Source organism: Cannabis sativa, chromosome 2 (genome assembly GCF_029168945.1).
Source record: "Cannabis sativa cultivar Pink pepper isolate KNU-18-1 chromosome 2, ASM2916894v1, whole genome shotgun sequence".
Classification (NCBI taxonomy): Eukaryota; Viridiplantae; Streptophyta; class Magnoliopsida; order Rosales; family Cannabaceae; genus Cannabis; species Cannabis sativa.
Genome location: NC_083602.1, coordinates 90,687,302 through 90,706,116, shown reverse-complemented (window position 1 = coordinate 90,706,116; position 18,815 = coordinate 90,687,302). Strand labels below are relative to the sequence as shown.

The following is an 18,815-nucleotide window of genomic DNA, read 5'->3' as shown; positions in this document are numbered from 1 at the left end:
CGAATCTAACTATATACTATTAATAAACAAACATACTATTTAATGTGAATTTAATTTTATGTTATGATATCTTATATGTGACAGCTGAGCGAAATGGTGTCTCCATTGGTCCAAAGGTGTGTGTATGTACAATTAATTATTAATGTTCATTAAATTAAATTAAATGAAATACAATTTTTCACACTTTCTATATACATGATAATAATATATATATCATATGATTTATTTACAGGCTGCTTCACCTTGGCTCAGAGTTTACCCACTAGGAATTTATAACATTTTACAGTACACCAAACAAAAATACAACAATCCACTCATTTACATCACTGAGAATGGTAAGTAATTATTCATATATATAATTAAATAAATTAATATTTTGAATTATCACTAGAAAAAAAAAAAACCTAACAATAGTGACAAGGTAAATTTTTTGTGACTAAATATGATTTTTAGTCCCAACAAATATTATAATTAAAAACACATTTAGTCACAACAAATTGTAACTTTTGTGACTAATAATATCTTTAATTACGAACCTTACAATCATATATTTTTTTTTTTATTTTGTCATAAATTTTGTTGTAAATAAAAATAATATTTTTTGTAGTATATATAATTAATTAATTGATTACCTATAGGCATTGATGAGTTCAATAATCCCAAGTTATCTCTAGAAGAAGCCCTCAACGACAAGCAAAGAGTTGATTATTACTTCAAACATCTTAGTTACCTCAAAAAGGCCATCAAGTAATTAATTATCTCTATAATTATATTTTATATAATTAATTAATTAATATATTCTTTTTGAGTAAAATTAAATTTATTATGAATTTAATTGTGTGTAGGGATGGAGTCAAAGTGAAGGGATATTTTGCATGGTCATTACTTGACAACTATGAATGGATTTCAGGTTACACAGTTCGGTTTGGGATTAACTTTGTTGATTACAAAGATCATCAAAAAAGATACCCCAAACTCTCAGCACATTGGTTTAAGAATTTTCTTGTGAAGAAGAAGAAATATTAATCACATTAATATTAACTAGTCACCACCATATATATTGTAATAAATAGTGACAAATATATATTATTATTATAGTTTTTTTGATCAATAAGAGAAGAGCTTTTATTATAAATCAACCAAACTTTTAACAGCCTACAAAGCCTGTGCTTCATATTTTTTCTAATCTGTACAAAATAATCTTTATTTCATCTCCAGCTTGCCAAAAAATGAACAAACATATAATTTTTCATTTTTCTTTATACATCTATCCATTATTTCATCTCTAGTGATACTGTACCTATGGTGTATTTGTTGAACGAATATACTCGACTACATCGTCCAAATCAGAATCAATAACTTCTTTGGCGGAATACACCCTCTGCAAGTCTCATAGCCGCCCCATCAGGTCAGGGCTCCGACCTCCCCGCAAGTCTTTTTGCCAATCTTAATTCCGCCAAGTAACTCAAGTTTTTGTCCAACTTCAGTTACTATTCGTAGCTCAAATCTGGAACATAATTCATTGAATTGATTGTCATCCTTAACTCCTCCAACTTAGCATATACATGGTCCTTTTGTTGATGTAGTTGATCTCCTGCATAAAATTTGTGGATCTCGCCTTTGACAGAAATCCAACTACATCCCGCTTCTTTTCTTATGCCTCGGTCTTTCATCATATGTCTTAAACTAATTCCATTTTCGTAACTCCCTGCCTCCATATAAGTGTTGGAAAGAAGAACATAAGTAGCTGAATACTCTGGCCTAATTGAAAGAATTTTGTCAGCAGCTATCTTCCCCAACTCAACATTTCCATGGACCCTACATGCTCCCAACAAGGTCTGCCAGATCATTTCATTGGGCTCAATAGGCATCTTTTCTATGAAGTCAATAGCATCAGCAAGGCGACCGACACGACCAAAGAGATCAACAATACAAGCATAATGTTCCATCTTTGGTACCAAATCATAACATTCCTTCATTCGTTGAAAGTAAAGTAAACCTTCTTCCACCATACCCCTGTGGCTACAAGCAAACAGGATGCACAATAAGGTAACAGCATTTGCCTTTACGCCCATTTGCTCCATTCTTTTAAAGAGTAGCAGAGCATCTTCCACAAGACCATGTTGAGCATAACTTGATATTATAGCAGTCCATGTAACAATATCAGGGTTGGGAATCCTCTCGAAAATCATTCTTGCCTCGGTTATGAAGCCACATTTGGAATACATGTCAATGAGAGCACTTTCTGTACACTTATCAGAATCCAGGCCAGCCTTACATAAAAGACCATGAACTTGTCTTCCATAATCAAGCAAAGAAAGACTAGCACTTACATCAAGCACGGTAGAAAAAGTAAACTGATTGGGTATAAACCCATCTTCCCTCATTTTTGAGAAGGTCTTAAGTGCTTCGTCATACTCAGAGCATTGAGAATAAGCCACTACTAAGGTTGTCCAAGACACAATGTCTCTTTCTTCCATCCTATCAAAAACTTTCCTTACATCTTCAAGTAACTCACATTTAGCGTACGCATCAACAATTGCATTGGAAACACTTGTCTTGAACACTGACCCAGACTTCAAAACCATTCCATGAACTTGCCTTACAAAACCTGTACATTTTACAGAAGATATTGCATTGAACACACTACAATACGTGTAAAGGTCTGGATAAATACCTTTCTCGCACATGGTTAAAAATAGTTTCAAAGCTTCTTGGCTGTACCCACATTGCGAATAGCCTGATATCATTGCATTCCAAGGGGTATTGATTCCACAGCTAGTGAAATTTGAGTCAAAAATGGATCTTGCATCAGACAAAGACTTACATTTTGAGTACATGTCTATTAAAGCAGTTCCCACATTAATGTTAGAATCCAAATGAAGTTCAGAAGCATAAGCCTGAACTATTTTACCCTTGTCAGTATCACCTAATTTACCAACAGCTTTTGAGACACTAATTATGGTGTATACATTGGGTGAAATTCCCTCATTCTTCATTTTGAGAAAAAATTGGAACGCTTCTAAGTGATGGTTGTTTGACGTGAATCCTGATATCATTGCATTCCAGGAGACTTGATTATGTTCTTTCATGTTCCTAAACACCTTATATGAATCTTCAATGGAGCCCAACTTCGCATACATGTTAAGAAGAGATACACTGACAAAAGTAAGAGATGAAAAGCCACTTCCAACAATTTGAGCATGTACCATTTTACCCAATTCAATACAATCCAAACCAATACATGTCTGAAGAATTGCAGAATACGCAAACTTATCCGGAAAGATTCCATGATTCATCATCTCACAAAAGAACTCAAACCCATCATTAAATAACCCATTCTCAGTCGACCCAACAATCATAGCAGTCCAAGAGAATATATTTCTTTCAGACATTTTATCAAACACTTGATGAGCAGTGGCAAAGTCCATGCATTTCGAATAAGCGTGCAATACATGATTTAACAGGACTACCAAGTCTGATTCTGGAAACCCAGACTTCAGCACAAAACCATGAACAGCTCGTGTAGCTTCTAAAGATCTTTTATTTGCAGAATCACGCAAAAAATCAACTAATATTTGTTTTTGAGTCTTGTGTACAGCAATTGAACTTGAAAGTCTGGCTTGTAAATCTCTATCTGATTTCTCAACAGTTGGCGATGGCTTAGATACTGGTCTAGTTTTGTTGGTGGGAGCTGGGTTTGGGAAGAAGAAGGAATTCATAGGTGGGGAAGAAACACCCAAAGCCTCGAATAAACTCATGATATCACCTGTTACTTAAAAAAATGTTAGACAGTTACTCTGTTTTCAGAAATTCACTCATAATTTTTTAGTTTCTTGAATTTGCATGAAAATACCAATATGATAAGTCGAAGATCGAAGCAGTGCCAACAAATTGTACTGATTGAAATATATAAGTTAGAATTTCAGTTTCGAAATCGTAATGGAAGGAAATGATTGGTAATCAAAGATAAAAATAATGAAAAATTAGATTTTTAAATATATAACCTGAGCACTTCATTTCTAATTCTTACTTTTACTAAGAATAGCCAAGAAGAGATGAATTAACAAAAAGTAAGAAAGTACCGTTGACGGAGGCGGCAACAATGGCGACGTCAGGAGAGGTTGCAGCGACAACGGAAGTACGACGGCGACGGTGATACCAGCTGAGAAAAGCAACGAAGCCTAGTGTTCTCCCATTGAACTCACTTGAAGAGAATCAATTGCCCAAATAATAAATTGGGCCTGTACAAAAATGGGCTAATAAATTTTTTTGGGATTTTTACAAAAATACTGGATTTTGTGTCAAAGTTTACAATTTTACTGTCACGCGGAATTTTTTACAAAAGATTCTGTCTTTTTATAAAACAACCTAAAACAACCGTAAAAGAAAAGACAGATTAATTAAAAACAACGGTAGGACAACTAAAAGTAACCGTAAAACAATAGTGAAAACTTAATATAATACAGTATTTTTAAAAAAAAATTCCGCTCTACAGTAAAAAAAGAAAAAAATTTGAAATTTCAATCTAGTATATGGTGTAAAAATCTTATTATGAATGTTTTGTTGATGGGTTAATTGAAATTCACCTGCAAATCTATTAATTCTTGTAATGGCATGTCTTGAATACTGCATTGAAATTTCCTATAATCAATGAAGCTTACTATAAAAAAAAAAATTACTTTTAGTTACAATAAAATTTGTGATTAAAAATAAAAAAATTGTGATTAATTATAAATTATTATTCTTATATTGTGACTAAAAAATCTGTGGCTAAAGGTATATTAGTTACAAAAAATTATAATTTATTGTGACTAAATATATTTTTAGTCATATTGTGACTAAAACTAAATTAGTGACAACTTGTAACAAAATACTATTTACTCACAAGTAACATTTTATTGTGATTAAAAATCGCATTTAGTCACAAAAAAATTATGTTGTGACTAAAAAATTATCACTAGAAGTAGTAGTTTTTTGTAGTGAAAGTTTTTGGGAAAAATTGGGCAAGCCATAAACCCACCCTTTCTTTTACTGTATTTAACCATAAACAAACGTAACATAAAAAACTTATTGTTGTCTAGCCATCTTAACAAGGCAATGGACATATTGAGAATGTTCTTAATGACTTAATTTAACTTGCACAAACACTCTTCTCCAAATTAGAAGAATCCTACCTTCAATAATAGGACTTGAAAAATGCTCCCCCACCTAATAAATCTTCTAACCATCATATTTGCCATCTTATGGAACCAGGGCCGGCCCTCAAACAAAGTGAGCCATAGGGAGAAAAAAAAATTTTGGGCCCTTATATTAGAAAAATGTGGTATTTTTCAAAATCAGTAAAAAAAAATGTATAATTTTAAAAGAGGAAAAAAAAAATTTGGGCCCCTGGGCTGGGTGGGCCCTAGGCACAGGCCTAGCCCGCCTATCCCCAAGGGCCGGGCCTGTATGGAACTTCATTCTAGTTTTAAGAATAGCACCAACACCAACTTGTTTAATTCTAGAAATACTAACACATCATGCATCTTGCTTATTATTATTATTATTATTATTATTAAATCCTCTAATATTATTGATGAGGAAAAATTATACCATGCAATTCTTTGATCATAGTTTTATGGTATATTTTAGACTAAATTTAATCCAAAATATACATCATCTATTGAAAATGGTCTGAAGGAGCACTGTCGAACAATAAATGTAAAAGATGCATAATAATTAAATATCAAGTCTAATGTATTTTAATTTAATAAGTAATAAAATAAAAAATTGTTAACCAAAATGTAAAATATCACTAGTGTGATAATTAATATTAGTTTCTTTTATTTTTATAGAGATCACCATGTGCATGCCATTTAACTATTATTAACTAAAATGTAAAATATCACTAGTAATGATTTTGATGATTAATATTAATTTCGTTTATTTTATTTTTATAGAGATCACCATGCATGTACATGCCATTTAACTTTAGTTTAAGTCTTTTTTAATTTGCATTTTACATTACAATGATTATTTTCATTTGCAACTCAAATAGAAATACTATAAGGAACACCTTTACTAGTGACACCAGGCTCAGAAAAGGGCTTCAAAAGTTGATAAGGCACAACCCCAACTCCACACCGATTCTTCAAATCCTTATTGGTGTTCCTTCCATCAATAATTCCTTCCAACTCTTTCAACCTTCCTTGGAATCTCTCAAAAGCCGCTTTTATAACATCATCTTCTTCCCACGAAGGCTCTATCTTCTCCCCAAGATACTCCTCATCTGGTGAATGATTCGATAGTATATCCAACACGGCCATCACCGTTGTTGCTTGAATCTGCGAAGGAAAGCACTGCATAAGTGCTTCCTCCGGCTTAGCCCAAAATTTCTCCAAAAATTCATCGCTAGCATCCTCGGTTGGCACGTTGATTCTAGCAATTGTTGGCCTATTGGGAAAATATCCCGCGTATGTATATTGTCCAAAATTTACAGCTGCATGATGGCCCGATGTTACCCAAACAATTGTCGTTATGATTTGTACTAAGTCGTTTGGAGTCTTTAAGATTGGCCACCAAGGCTCATCTTTTTTGTCTCCATGACCTACAGTTCTAATTTCTGTCCACCATGATTGTAGCTCTAAGTCAGACTCAATTAGGGTTGGCTCTGGGTAATAATAGTTGACATAGTCGGTGACCCATTGTTTGATTATATCCCATAGAACTAGACCATCATTGGCAAAAGGATAGTCTTCAATCGTTAACTTTAGACCATGCGGAGCGCTCGGATCCTCCACAGCCATTCCCCTACAAAGTTAGTATTAGAATCGCAAAATGCATGTAGTTCCATCTCAAAATTAATTGACAATGAGAAGAGTAGTCCTAAAAGTTTATATTTATTATTACATTTCTACAAATTAGCAATATGAGACTCTCTAACAAATATTATCATTATATATTACCTATTGATAAGGTCAGCTGGTAATGCTTCTAGGTCAAATCGCCATATTTGGTCATATGCATCAGCACATAACTCCATCGAGTATTTTCCAGGACTGAATGAAGATTCAATGATGCCTCCTGCATTGACTAGTGCTTCTCGAGCTAGGGCATTAATCTCCATTGTGTATCGAAAATGTGGGTGCAACAATCTATAGATTGGATGCATCACACTGAGTTGTCTGTTTGTTGCTATTATATATGGTTCGGTTGCACAATGTGTCCTTAGCCTGTGTTCATATACAACTAATCAAATAATGAAATAAGATATAATATTGGAAAATTTTATGGTGTACTCTTAAAAATGGGTGCACACTGATGCACTCCTTCATATTTTCAACAATGGAGTAGTTTTAATTTTAATTTTTTTATATGGCACTGTACATTGTAGTAATCTAAGATATTCTATAAACTTTCGAGAAATTCAGAATAATTTAACACATTGGAAACAAGATCAAAACAGTTTGTTCAACGCCTACCTCTTTTATTTTATACACACGTGGTGAAATAGATTATTTTTAAACTCAACTTTCTATATTCCAAAACTTTGCAGAATATCCTAAATAACTACCGTATATACCATCATTCAAATATATAACATAAAACCATACAAAATAATTAAGTATATATAATCATATATATTTACCAGTGACTAACAAGTTGGTGATAACCAGAATCATGGGCAAGTACATGAGCTTTGGCAAACCTCCATAGCCAAACAGCAGTGGCATGCCAAGAAGGAGTGAAGACTTCTTTCCATTGTGGCTTCCCATCCATTGGTGGTCGAGTCAACTCAATGGCCAATGGTCTTAATGTTCCATCCAAAGTTAGAAAAAACAATGTTCTTGATCCATATAATGTTGTTCCTTCGATTTCTCTTACTTTTTTTACATATGGTAAAAGCAAATCATGGTAATCTAAAATGAACAACTTCTTTTCATTTATGGCCTACAATAATATGTGGGGAAAATAAAAGAAAAAAAAAGTTATGAATTATTTTATAGCTATATAACTATCAAACATAATTAGTTATTAATTTATGACTAATACCTCATCAATAGTCATGAATCCTTTGATCTCCCTCTCAATCAATTCTGCAGTGATTGCTGATTCAGCTGGTCCATAGATCTCTGGATCAAGTTTACTCTTTAGTGGCCATTCCTGCATATTTATATAAATATTATATATATATATATAGGTTTTAATTAGTAATAAATTATGAGTGCATGAATGTATAGGTTTATAGAAAACCTAAAATATTATAAATTACTTGGATGTATATACGTACATGATTAATTTAGGTTAGTTAGGATTTTTGTCTCTAAATTTTTAGACTGTTAAAAATTCTTTTTTGTATATTTGAGATTATTAAATTTAAAGACGTACATTTATCAATTTTTATTTAATTTTACTAACGTGACAAATATCTTTGTACTAAATTGTACTCCTCGAACTTTGATAAGTTTTAAATTGTGTCCCTTGAGAACTTTAATATATATATGTACTTCTTTAATAAATTTTCATCCATGTCTCAATAGTTGGAAAAATTTTAACGACCAAAAAAGTTTAGGAGGCATAATTTAATATATGTTAAATTTTATTTAACAAAAATAATAATTAACCACTAATTTATGATTGTTTTATTGCATCATACATAGAATTTGGTGTATGGATGAAAAACATACCTTGACTAATTGTATACAACATGGATTGAGACCTGCAAGTGTTTGCCTACCAAATTCTTCATCCCTAAACCAAAAGAATTTATCCCCTAATAAAAGAAGAAAGAAAAAAAAAGTTAATTTTAAAAATCAATATTATTAGTATATATGAAAATATATTAATTAAAGTAGTGTTGAAAATAAGTGTTCATTGTAAGATCATAATATAGCATTCTATTAGTTTTCAAAAAATTTCAAATAATTGAAAGTTTCATAAATAAGTTTCAAACATAATAATTTTTTACACGCATGCAATTTTATAATTCAACTATGTTTTTAACATTGTAAATTATTCAGTATTTTTCAAAAAAAAAAAAAAGTGAGATATCTATTTTAATTATATTATAGATCATCATATGAAAGAAAAATTGAAATTATAATATCTTCAAACACTGTAAAACATAAATATCTCTATTTTAGAGACTATAATTTCATTGTTATATATAATAATTTATATGAGAAAGTTGTGTTTATTAGTAAATTATACTTACTATCCAAAGTGTCTGGAATCTCAAATTGCAAGGCATCATTTGCATCCTTGACAGTCTTGATTAATCTAGGAAGAACATTCCTAAGAATTCCTTGCTCTATTTTAGTTGGAGGTAGCTTAAGACCATCATCAAAGAGTGAATCTATAGCCCTAAAGTAAGGGAACCCAAGTGAAGGGTTAAGTAAGGCTGTTTGAAGAGATGGTACCAATGCATGTAGCCCTGAATACACTGTATTTGCTGAAAATGTTATTTGTTTTATTTCTGAGAATGCTTCATCTCTAGGGACATACACGCTCGCACTATTTTGCTCTGACACCGGATCTGTAATATCGTTATATTTAGAAGTGAGGTGATCTCCGCTTAAAAATATTTTGGTGAGTGTAATTTAAGTATGTCGCTTACTCATGTAATGTTTACCTGTTTTAGTGCGAGGACGCCCGGTCCTACAACGCCTAGGATAAGGGCGTTCTTTACCACCAAGAACAGGTCTTTTGAGATCATGACTTTTATCAGGATTACCAAGATCATTGTACACATCGTAATCATAAATTCTCTCGAAACGCTTACGTTCTCCTTCACCGTTCCCTCTTACATTCTTCAAATCTTCTTCTCTTAACTTCCTTACTCCACTCGGGGTTTCACATGGTAAATATGACTGCAGTCCGAATATATACATATTCATTAATTATATAATATTAATATGAAAGACATGATTATACTGACATGGACATTTATATTTTCAACATTTGAAGAAATCAATATTATAACTCATATTTTTTTATATAACGGTCTACATTATAGTTATAGTAAGCATTCTATCTATTTTCGAAAAATTATGAATAATTTACAATGTCAAAAATAAAGTTCAAATATTAAATTTTACGTGTGCTTGTTTTTCTTACACACATATAACTGAATATTTGAACCTTCTTTTCGATATTATAATTATTTTAAATTTTTTAAAAACATCAATATATATAACTACAATATACATAATTATATATATAAAAAAATATCTTTACCGCGATACAGACAAAAGTAATATCCCTACTTTAAAATAAAATATCTATTATGTGTACAAATAAATAAAAAAAAAAATACCTTATTTGTGAAGAAAACTCTCTTTTGAGGATTGTTAAACTTAGAATGCACCCAAGAATTACAGGTAACATTAATAGTACCATTTGGAAAACCATGAAGAACAATATTATTGATGAACATTTCCTTGTGATGCTCATTCTCCACAAGAATGGCACCAACCATTCCAAAATCATCAACTGACACATCAAAATCTGCTTCATATTTAACTCCTCCAATATTATCTCTTCCTCCAATAATTCTATGTGCATATCCTTTAATTGTTTCCTATTCACCAAAAATAAAAATAATATTTAGTTAATAATATTAAATTTAATTGTATTATATATATATGTATGCAAACACTAAAAAAAAGTTAATTTTAGCCGTAATCTTTTAGTACAATATAAAAATTTTGTGACTAAAACATATATAGTATTTAAATACAATTGTCACTAATTTAATTTTAGTTACAATAAATATTGTTACTAAATATATATTTAGTCACAACAAGTTGTAATTTTTGTGAATAACAATTTTAGTCACGGACCTTGACAATATAAAAATAATAATTTATAATTAATTACAAATTTTTTTTGTAAGAAAGTATTGTTATGATCTAATTAATATATATTCTTAAAATTGTTAAGCATATATAATAGAGCTCCATGCACCTTTTCTTTTTAATTAATTATATATTAATTAATTAGATGATGTGTTTTTTTTTTAAAAAAAATAAAAAACCCTTTATTTTTTCCATTTTTTTTTTTTGAAATAAAATTTATTCATTCAAACAAACATTACAATAGATTAGGCAAGTTAAGCTGAACCACTTGTCTCGTACAAGGGGGAACAACTCCAACCCACATGGTACTAGCTTTATTAATCAAAGCTTCATTTTGAGAGAGAGAAGAGTTTAGCCAAAATAGGACAAATATGTGTGAATGGACCACTTATAAAAAAAATAAGTGTAAAACACATAATAGGTACTATGAATTAATTTTTAAGATAACATTATTGTGACAGTCTTTTTTCTTTCTCACCCACACACCTGTACTAGATTTTTTTAGTGATATATACAATTTATGATACCTTTATGAGAGTTACTTTACAGAGAAAAAAAAAATAGCAAAAAAGAAATTAATAAAAAAAAAGGCAAATTTCTATATATAACTAGCTAATAATACTTAAGCCAATAAAAATATTTATTTCCTAGTAAAAGTTATAGATTGGATCAATTTGTTTTATTAAATGACTATTCAGATTTTAAATTTTTTAAAATAGTACAAATAAATTATAAACTCAATTTTTTGTTATTTTTGTTTTAATATAAATAATTTAAAACTAATTTTTAATATGAACAAAAACAAAAATATATAATCATTCTTGTCATATTACCTCAAAATAAGGTTATTATTAAATTTTAATTTGACAAAAAATTAAATCTATAATTTATTTTATACTATTTTGAAAAAATAAATAATTTAAATTATCCTTTAACTAAATAAAAAATCCAACCAATAATTTTTATAAAATATCAAGTTATTTAGCCTTAATAATGTCTTGAGTGGTCAGCAAATTAAAAAGACAGATATACACATGAGTAATTCACTCAAAAATGTAATGATTTATAGATATGTCTATATATTAATTAATTAATTAATTAATTTTTTTAAAGTGGGTATACATTAATATTCTTGTGTTGTAAAAATTTTATACATAAAATGTGGTTAGCTAATAGTTTTTTGTTAGTTTAACAAAATATTTTAAAAATATAAGAATATTACGTTAAATATTTAACGGTGTTAACAGAGTTAGTTTTATAAATATATATAAATATTAATATTATTTATTTTAGAATAATTTATATACATATAATATTAATATTGTTTGTTTTAAGTTAATTGAATTTATACTAATTTTAAATTAACTTAAATATATATAAATATTAATATATTATTTGTAATATTATTATTTTTAATATCGTGAGCATACTTAATTTTAATATTCTTAAACTTTATATATATATTTTACTCAAATTTTAAAAATACACATAATTAACAAAAATATAACTAATTATACGTACAATTCACGTAACATGACTTAAAAACACTTTTTTTTTCTTTCTTAAAATAAGAAAAACTTGTAAAATTTATATAGAAGAAATTAAGCAAGCAAAAATAATTAAAGTTTAAGTCAACAATAAAAGTAAGATGAATACATATATATTTATATATATATATATATATATATATATTATGAAAATACTTACTAGGGTTGAGCTCAGAGCTAACAAGTTCAAGAAGAAGGGTTTTGCCAAGCAAATCTTGAATATCATCAACTCCTCTGTTCAAACCAATATTAGACAAAACACCTCCCACAGTTGGCTTCACAGTCACAACAGCTTTGACTTTTGTTGACTTTTCCACAACTTTAGTAGTACTACTACTACTATAATATTTATTATTATTATCTCTTGAAACAGCTCTAATTACTTTCCCAAAATTTCTGTGGTTATAATTTTTTTCATAATAACAAGCTGGTAATGTTATTATACAGACTGGAAATGAAGCAAGATTATTGTTATTATAGTTCCCTCCATGGATGAATAATGAGGATAGCTTTGATTCTTGAAAAACTTGGGGCTTCAACATTTTTAGGGTTTGATGTTATATTATTATAGAAGAGCTTTTTGAATATGAATGAAGTGATTGATGAGTAGTTGAGAAGTGTTTATTTTATAGGTGAAAATTAACCCTAGAGAGAATAGTGAGATATATAACATTTTAAACGTGAGGAATCTAAGCAAGTAGCTATATGAAATAGACACAAAATTCTACTGTATAGGATGTACTGTTATATATAGGCCTAATCGGAATCTTGAAATTTAGCGGGTCATAAGAAAAAGAAATATTTTTAAACTTTTATTTAGAGAAAAATATAGTATTTTTTAAAATTAGTAAAAAAAAAATGTATAATTTTAAAAAGAAACAATTTTTTTTAGACCCCTGGATTATAGGTGGATCCTAAGCACATGTCCGGACTTGCTCAACAGCTTATATTAATAAATATTTATTGAATTTTTTTTAGGTGGGGCATCATTAATCACTTTTACTCTAGTTGTAAGGATGTTTTCTTTTATACTTTTAATAACTAAAATAATTATATCCCAACTTTTTTTTAAGATATCATAAATTATAATGATAAAAGTCATGGACAACACAAAATAAAGAAAAGATTTTAAGTAGTTGAATTATTAATGAAAATTAATTTAGGACAAGGGCGGGCACACATAGAGGGGAAGGGGTAGTCGCCCCTTAAAAAAATTAAAATAAAAATACATATACATAGATTTTAGTTAATCACAACATATAAATTTTAGTTAATCACAACATATATTTATAATTAAAAAAGATATTTCTATATATACATAGTTGTAGCTTTTTGATAATGGTTAAGTTTTCTTATAGTATATATAATAATAAATGTTAAGGGTTTAAATTTCAACAAGAACATTTTTATTTTTTATATTTAAAGTTTACTTTTTGAGTCCCTATTATTGTATTAATCATTGAAGCCAACTATTATCATTATGATTAACTGGTCACAAATTGAAAGATTGAAAAGTATTGTATTAATTATTGAAGCCAACTGTAATCATTATGATTAATTGATCACGAATAGAAAGATTAAAAATATGATATATACTTGACTTGTGTAAGATATTGTCAATATATAGTGCAGAAATAGTAATAGTGGATGTGCGAATTCTCATATTTATATACTATAACAAATTTCACTTTTAATTACAATAAAATTTATAACTAAAAGTAAAAAATTTATCACTAAAATTAATCCTAGAAAGAATAGTGAGATATATAACATTTTAAACGTTTAACGGCAAGCTATAGTGGAAGATAAGAAAAAAAATATTTTTAAACTCTTACAGAAAAATATGATATTTTTTTAAAAAAATAAAAAAAAATTGTGTAATTAAAAAAAAAAATAATCGGACTATAGACTTAAGTAGGTCCTAAGTACAAGCATAATTTACCTATAATCAGGGTCGGGCCTACTCAATAGCTAATATTAATAAATATTTATTGAAAAATTTTAAGTATTACTTTTAGGAAAATTTACATGTTTTCACTTTACTTTTACTCTAATTGTGAAGATGTGTTTTTAAGGAGCTCTGAAAGCGAGAAGAGGAAAGCGCGTGAATGAGCAAATGAGGATTAATCCACGTGGACCAATTAGAACAGACGGAAAGAGGAAAGCTAATAACGATCCTTTGTGCCTATAAATAGAACTTAGAAAATATTGCCTCATTAAAAAAATAGACGACATGTTGCTCATGTTACACTAGTCGAAACTCTGTCGGAATATATCTTCAAGAACACTTTGAGCATGGGCCTCAAGAACACTTTGAGCACAATAAGCAGTCGACCTAAACAAAAACTTAGTGAATTGAGAGGGAAATTGTGTAGACAGAGATCATATTTTAATTAGACTGAACTTGGTGTAAAGAATTCAAAGTTATAATACAAATTGTTGTCGAGAATTTTCGACATCAAACATATATACAAATCTAAAATGAGAAAAAAAAAATCTTAATAAAATTTTATAAAATCATTTTTGAATAATATTTTCTCTTTGAATATATTTATAAATATTTTAAATCTTGTAAAATTATATTAACAAAAATTAATGTCAATTATATATATAATTAATTAATATTAATATTTGAGGAATTATTTCATATATTATGTTTTAATTTTTTTTAAAAAAAAATTTACGGTTTAGATTGCTCCGATAATATTTATGTGAATTGCTAAGTAAATTTTAGTTACTACGTAGGTTACTATATAAATTTCTGTTAAAAAAAATTACTTAAAATATAAAAATAAAAAAAACCATTATTTTTTTCCTCCTTATAAAAATGCAAGTTCCAAATTTATCTTAAAAGTATCCAAGACTCTACATGTAGTGCATGCATGTCCTATTATTATTGGTTAAATATATATTGGTGTGTCATATATGTCACGTTCATTTTCACCTATCCATTTCAATTTTAGCATGTTTTAATTAATATACAAACAATCAAATATTTATGCATATAATATAGGCTAATTAAGATTTTTGCCCCTGAACTTTGACATGTATTAAACTATGTCCCTTAAACTTTTAAGGTCGTTAAAAATGCCACTGAACTATTGAGATTGTTAGATTTAAGGACTTTTTTCCAATTTTAATAAAAAAGTCTAACATAAATGAAAGTCCAGGGGCCATGATTTAGTACATGTTAAAGTTCGAGGGACATGATTTGGTAGATATCAAAGTCTGTGGAGTATGGTTTGGTATATAAACAATCACTGAAGTAGTAAAATTGAATGAAATTAGACAAAAGTCCTTAAATCTAACAATCTCAATAGTCTAAGGAGTATTTTTGACGACCTTAAAAGTTCAGAGAGCATAATTTGATACATGTCAAAGTTTAGGGGCAAAAATCATAATTAGTCAATAATATATATATATAGTTACTTGTGCTAAATAGTAAATAGCAATCTCTTTCAAATTATGAAATTAATTAGTGAAGAGAAAACCAATCACGTGAATATTGATCGTACGTGGACCACTTCTATATTTGTAGATATTTGATAATAAGAAAGATTCTCATTAAATCCATTCATAAAATTAATGACAACTATGATATTGGCTAGAATAATTTCAATAACACTATCACAAAATTGTTACACCAAACCTATATTTTTTATGGTGATAACTATAATTTTGAATCAATAAACCTTTACATCAACAAGTTTATTAAAACAATTTTTTTAAGACATATCAACTAACTCGTATTTCTGCCACGTGGACTATGACACTCAAAATTACATATATTTTGGGATATTATTTTGTTAGTGGAAATTAATATGCACTTAGCAACACCAAAAGAATCTCTTATTAACTTTGAAAATACAGATAATTATATTATAAGTACTTACGGTTTTGAGTTTGTAACCGATATGAATCTAATTATTTTTTTAGCAACATAGTACTATTCAATGTTAGTAAAACAATCATTTTTGTCTAGTTTCATTGGTAAAAGATTTGCAAGTAAATGATACTATATATGTTTTTGTTTAGACTTAATTATGAAATTTGGGCTTTACATATATCATGTTCAAAACATTAACAGTGTTTGTATTGACGAAAATTGTTGTTTTACTACCATTGAGCATTAATGTCGCTAAAAAATTTATTATATTTATACTAATTACAAACTCAAAACTTTACTGCAAATTACCATTAGGAAAGGAAAATGTCAATTGGTATATTATTGTATTCCCATTGTATATATATACACATGTGTGTTCATGGTACATTTTCATTTTTATATATGACTGCAGATTCCTTAGCTATTAACAAACAATACTTAGCTTTCCTTTTTATCGAAATATCATTATCACTTCATAAATATATCCTATGATGAATCACATTTTTTTTTACACGTATAGGCTCTTGGATTTTGTCTGATTTATCGATCAAATCATATATTTTAAGGCTTGACCTAGGTTTATATATTTTAGGTTTTTGCTTTAATTTATTTTCAATTAATTAAGAATATTATATTTAAGTTTGAGTGGATAAATCTATGTATATCTATATAGTGAAATCATCAAGGAAGCAAATATATAGCATTGGAAATTTGTGTTGGACAATACTGTGGCAAGACCCCAAAGATATGTATGAATAATTTTAAGGACTTAATTTTGAGGTTCTACTTAATATGACAATTTAAAGGAAAAAATACAGAATTTATCATATTGACAAATATTACAAAAATGAACAACAATTTCATTACTTGGAGTTTTTACATTGTTTAAAGCTAGAAGATGATTCAACACTCTAATAGAGAGATGTCTTAATCTTTTATGCCCAATATAATTAAGGGAAATAAAATTATCGTCGTTTGACAAATTGAGCTATAAATTGCTTTGTAAAACTGAAACACCAATGAACTTTTGGGGTTGATTTGGATTACTTGTCACTTAGGGGCTGTTTGGTATGCGATAATATAGGAGAAGTGGGAGTGAGAATTTGAAAGTTTACTATGTTTAGGTTTTTAATATTTTAATGTTAGCTAAGTGAAAGTGGTGGACTTTAATTTGGCTGGCAAGGAAAACCTAATGAAAATGTGGTTTTCAATTTCCAATACTATTGACAAACACAAATTTTTGCATTTTAAAATTATTTTCCTTATTTTCCCCAAATTAAAAAATGTATATGAAGTATTTTTCTTATTTTTTTTATATATTTTATTTTATATATTATCAATTTGTATATAAATCTACTCTTTATAATTATTTACTATTGTTAATTTTTTTTTTTATAAAATTATATGAAAAATAATAAATAAAATTATTTTGAACACGATAAAAAAAAATAATATTGAATTATTAGTATTTTACAAAAAAGTAATTATTATTGTAAAAGAAAGTTGTCACATTCCATTCCAATGTCAACCAATAACACAGTAATGTTGCTTTTTTAGATTTATCATTTCCTTCATCACTCTCCAAGCAATGTTAAACTTATTCCCATGAAATGAAACCTGCATACCAAACGGCCCCTTAGGGGAATTGTAAAGCTAGATTTGGTTGAGGTAAATTGAGCTGATAGTCTATCCTTAAGCATCCCTTGGAGTAACACTCTCCTTGTTACTTTGTCCTTGGAGCAGCAGTTGAGGTGACATGGTTGCTTGTTCCACTATTAGCATACCACATGTTAATGTCCACCTCTTTTGGTGTGGCTATGAAAGATGCATGACCACCAAATTGTTTATTTTATTGAGCACCTGGATCTTGCCTTATGAATGTTTCATTGTATCTATTGTAGCAGTAAGGAACACTGTGATCATACTTGCCACAAACTTGACAAGTTGACCTAGAGTTTTTGGATTTGCCCCTGCCTCATTTTTCACCTCTGTGGATTGTTGTTTGAGGATGAGCCTCCACGATTGTTAGGATAGGAATTTTAGTTTCTCTTGCCACGATTTCTATGGTTTTCCACCCATATTAGAGCTGCTGGATTTGTAGAAGTGCTAAAGTTTGGATTAGAAGTAAATGAGTTTTCCTCTTTATTACTGCTTCCTGCAACATGTAATAGCCTAGCAAGTTTGTTGTGAAAACTAAGCAGTATATCTTGAACTTCCTTCCATGTAATGATCTGGCCTCAATTTAAACAACAATAGCTAAATATTTAGCATTCAAACTAGATGTGACATTAGAGATTAAGTGTGTCTCTAGATTTGAGTCTCCAGCTAGAGCAAGACTGTCAGACCACATTTTCTTTTGCCTTAAATATCCAATCATAGGAGTTGGAACTTTTCGAGTGGTCTGAATCAAAGTTCTGGTTTCATCTATTTTTTTTTTCTTGAGTGTGCTCCAAACAGATTCTCCAGAGCATGCCAAAGAGCAGTTTAAGTAGCACATCCTATAACTTCAGTTGCAATCGATTCAATCATGGAACTGTAGATCCA

The 18,815-nt window shown here is 28.9% G+C and overlaps 3 protein-coding genes across 7 annotated transcripts in view; 1 reads left to right on the top strand and 2 right to left on the bottom strand.

The window, feature by feature from the left end:
* LOC115719620 (beta-glucosidase 12) overlaps positions 1-1,135 on the top strand; it is a 102,610-nt gene extending 101,475 nt beyond the window's left edge. For all 4 annotated transcript variants that reach the window (XM_061111019.1, XM_061111021.1, XM_061111020.1 and 1 more), the window contains 4 exons: positions 85-116; positions 233-335; positions 639-747; positions 846-1,135. In XM_061111019.1, coding sequence (XP_060967002.1) covers positions 85-116; positions 233-335; positions 639-747; positions 846-1,026 — 425 coding nt within the window. In that variant the 3' untranslated portion in view covers positions 1,027-1,135. The remainder of the gene's footprint in view (positions 1-84; positions 117-232; positions 336-638; positions 748-845) is intronic.
* On the bottom strand, positions 1,099-4,257 carry LOC115719618 (pentatricopeptide repeat-containing protein At2g33680). The gene is made up of 2 exons (XM_030648722.2): positions 4,086-4,257; positions 1,099-3,769 (listed from the first exon to the last, which is right to left on the bottom strand). The coding sequence occupies exon 2, from the start codon at positions 3,759-3,761 to the stop codon at positions 1,491-1,493; it is 2,271 nt and encodes a 756-aa protein (XP_030504582.2). The 5' UTR covers positions 3,762-3,769; positions 4,086-4,257; the 3' UTR covers positions 1,099-1,490.
* Positions 4,258-5,900: 1,643 nt separating this feature from the next.
* LOC115719616 (linoleate 13S-lipoxygenase 2-1, chloroplastic) lies at positions 5,901-13,098 on the bottom strand. Of its 2 annotated transcripts, XM_061111014.1 has the most exons (10): positions 12,542-13,098; positions 12,387-12,399; positions 10,298-10,561; positions 9,614-9,851; positions 9,197-9,517; positions 8,670-8,755; positions 8,035-8,145; positions 7,631-7,932; positions 6,948-7,214; positions 5,901-6,792 (listed from the first exon to the last, which is right to left on the bottom strand). In XM_061111014.1, exons 1-10 carry the CDS (start codon positions 12,925-12,927, stop codon positions 6,033-6,035), a joined length of 2,748 nt encoding a protein of 915 aa, XP_060966997.1. In that variant the 5' UTR covers positions 12,928-13,098; the 3' UTR covers positions 5,901-6,032. The 2 variants fall into 2 exon arrangements, with proteins under 2 accessions (XP_060966997.1, XP_060966996.1); XM_061111013.1 differs by lacking the exons at positions 10,298-10,561; positions 12,387-12,399 and having other exon boundaries at positions 12,546-13,097.
* Between the last annotated feature and the right edge of the window lie 5,717 nt (positions 13,099-18,815).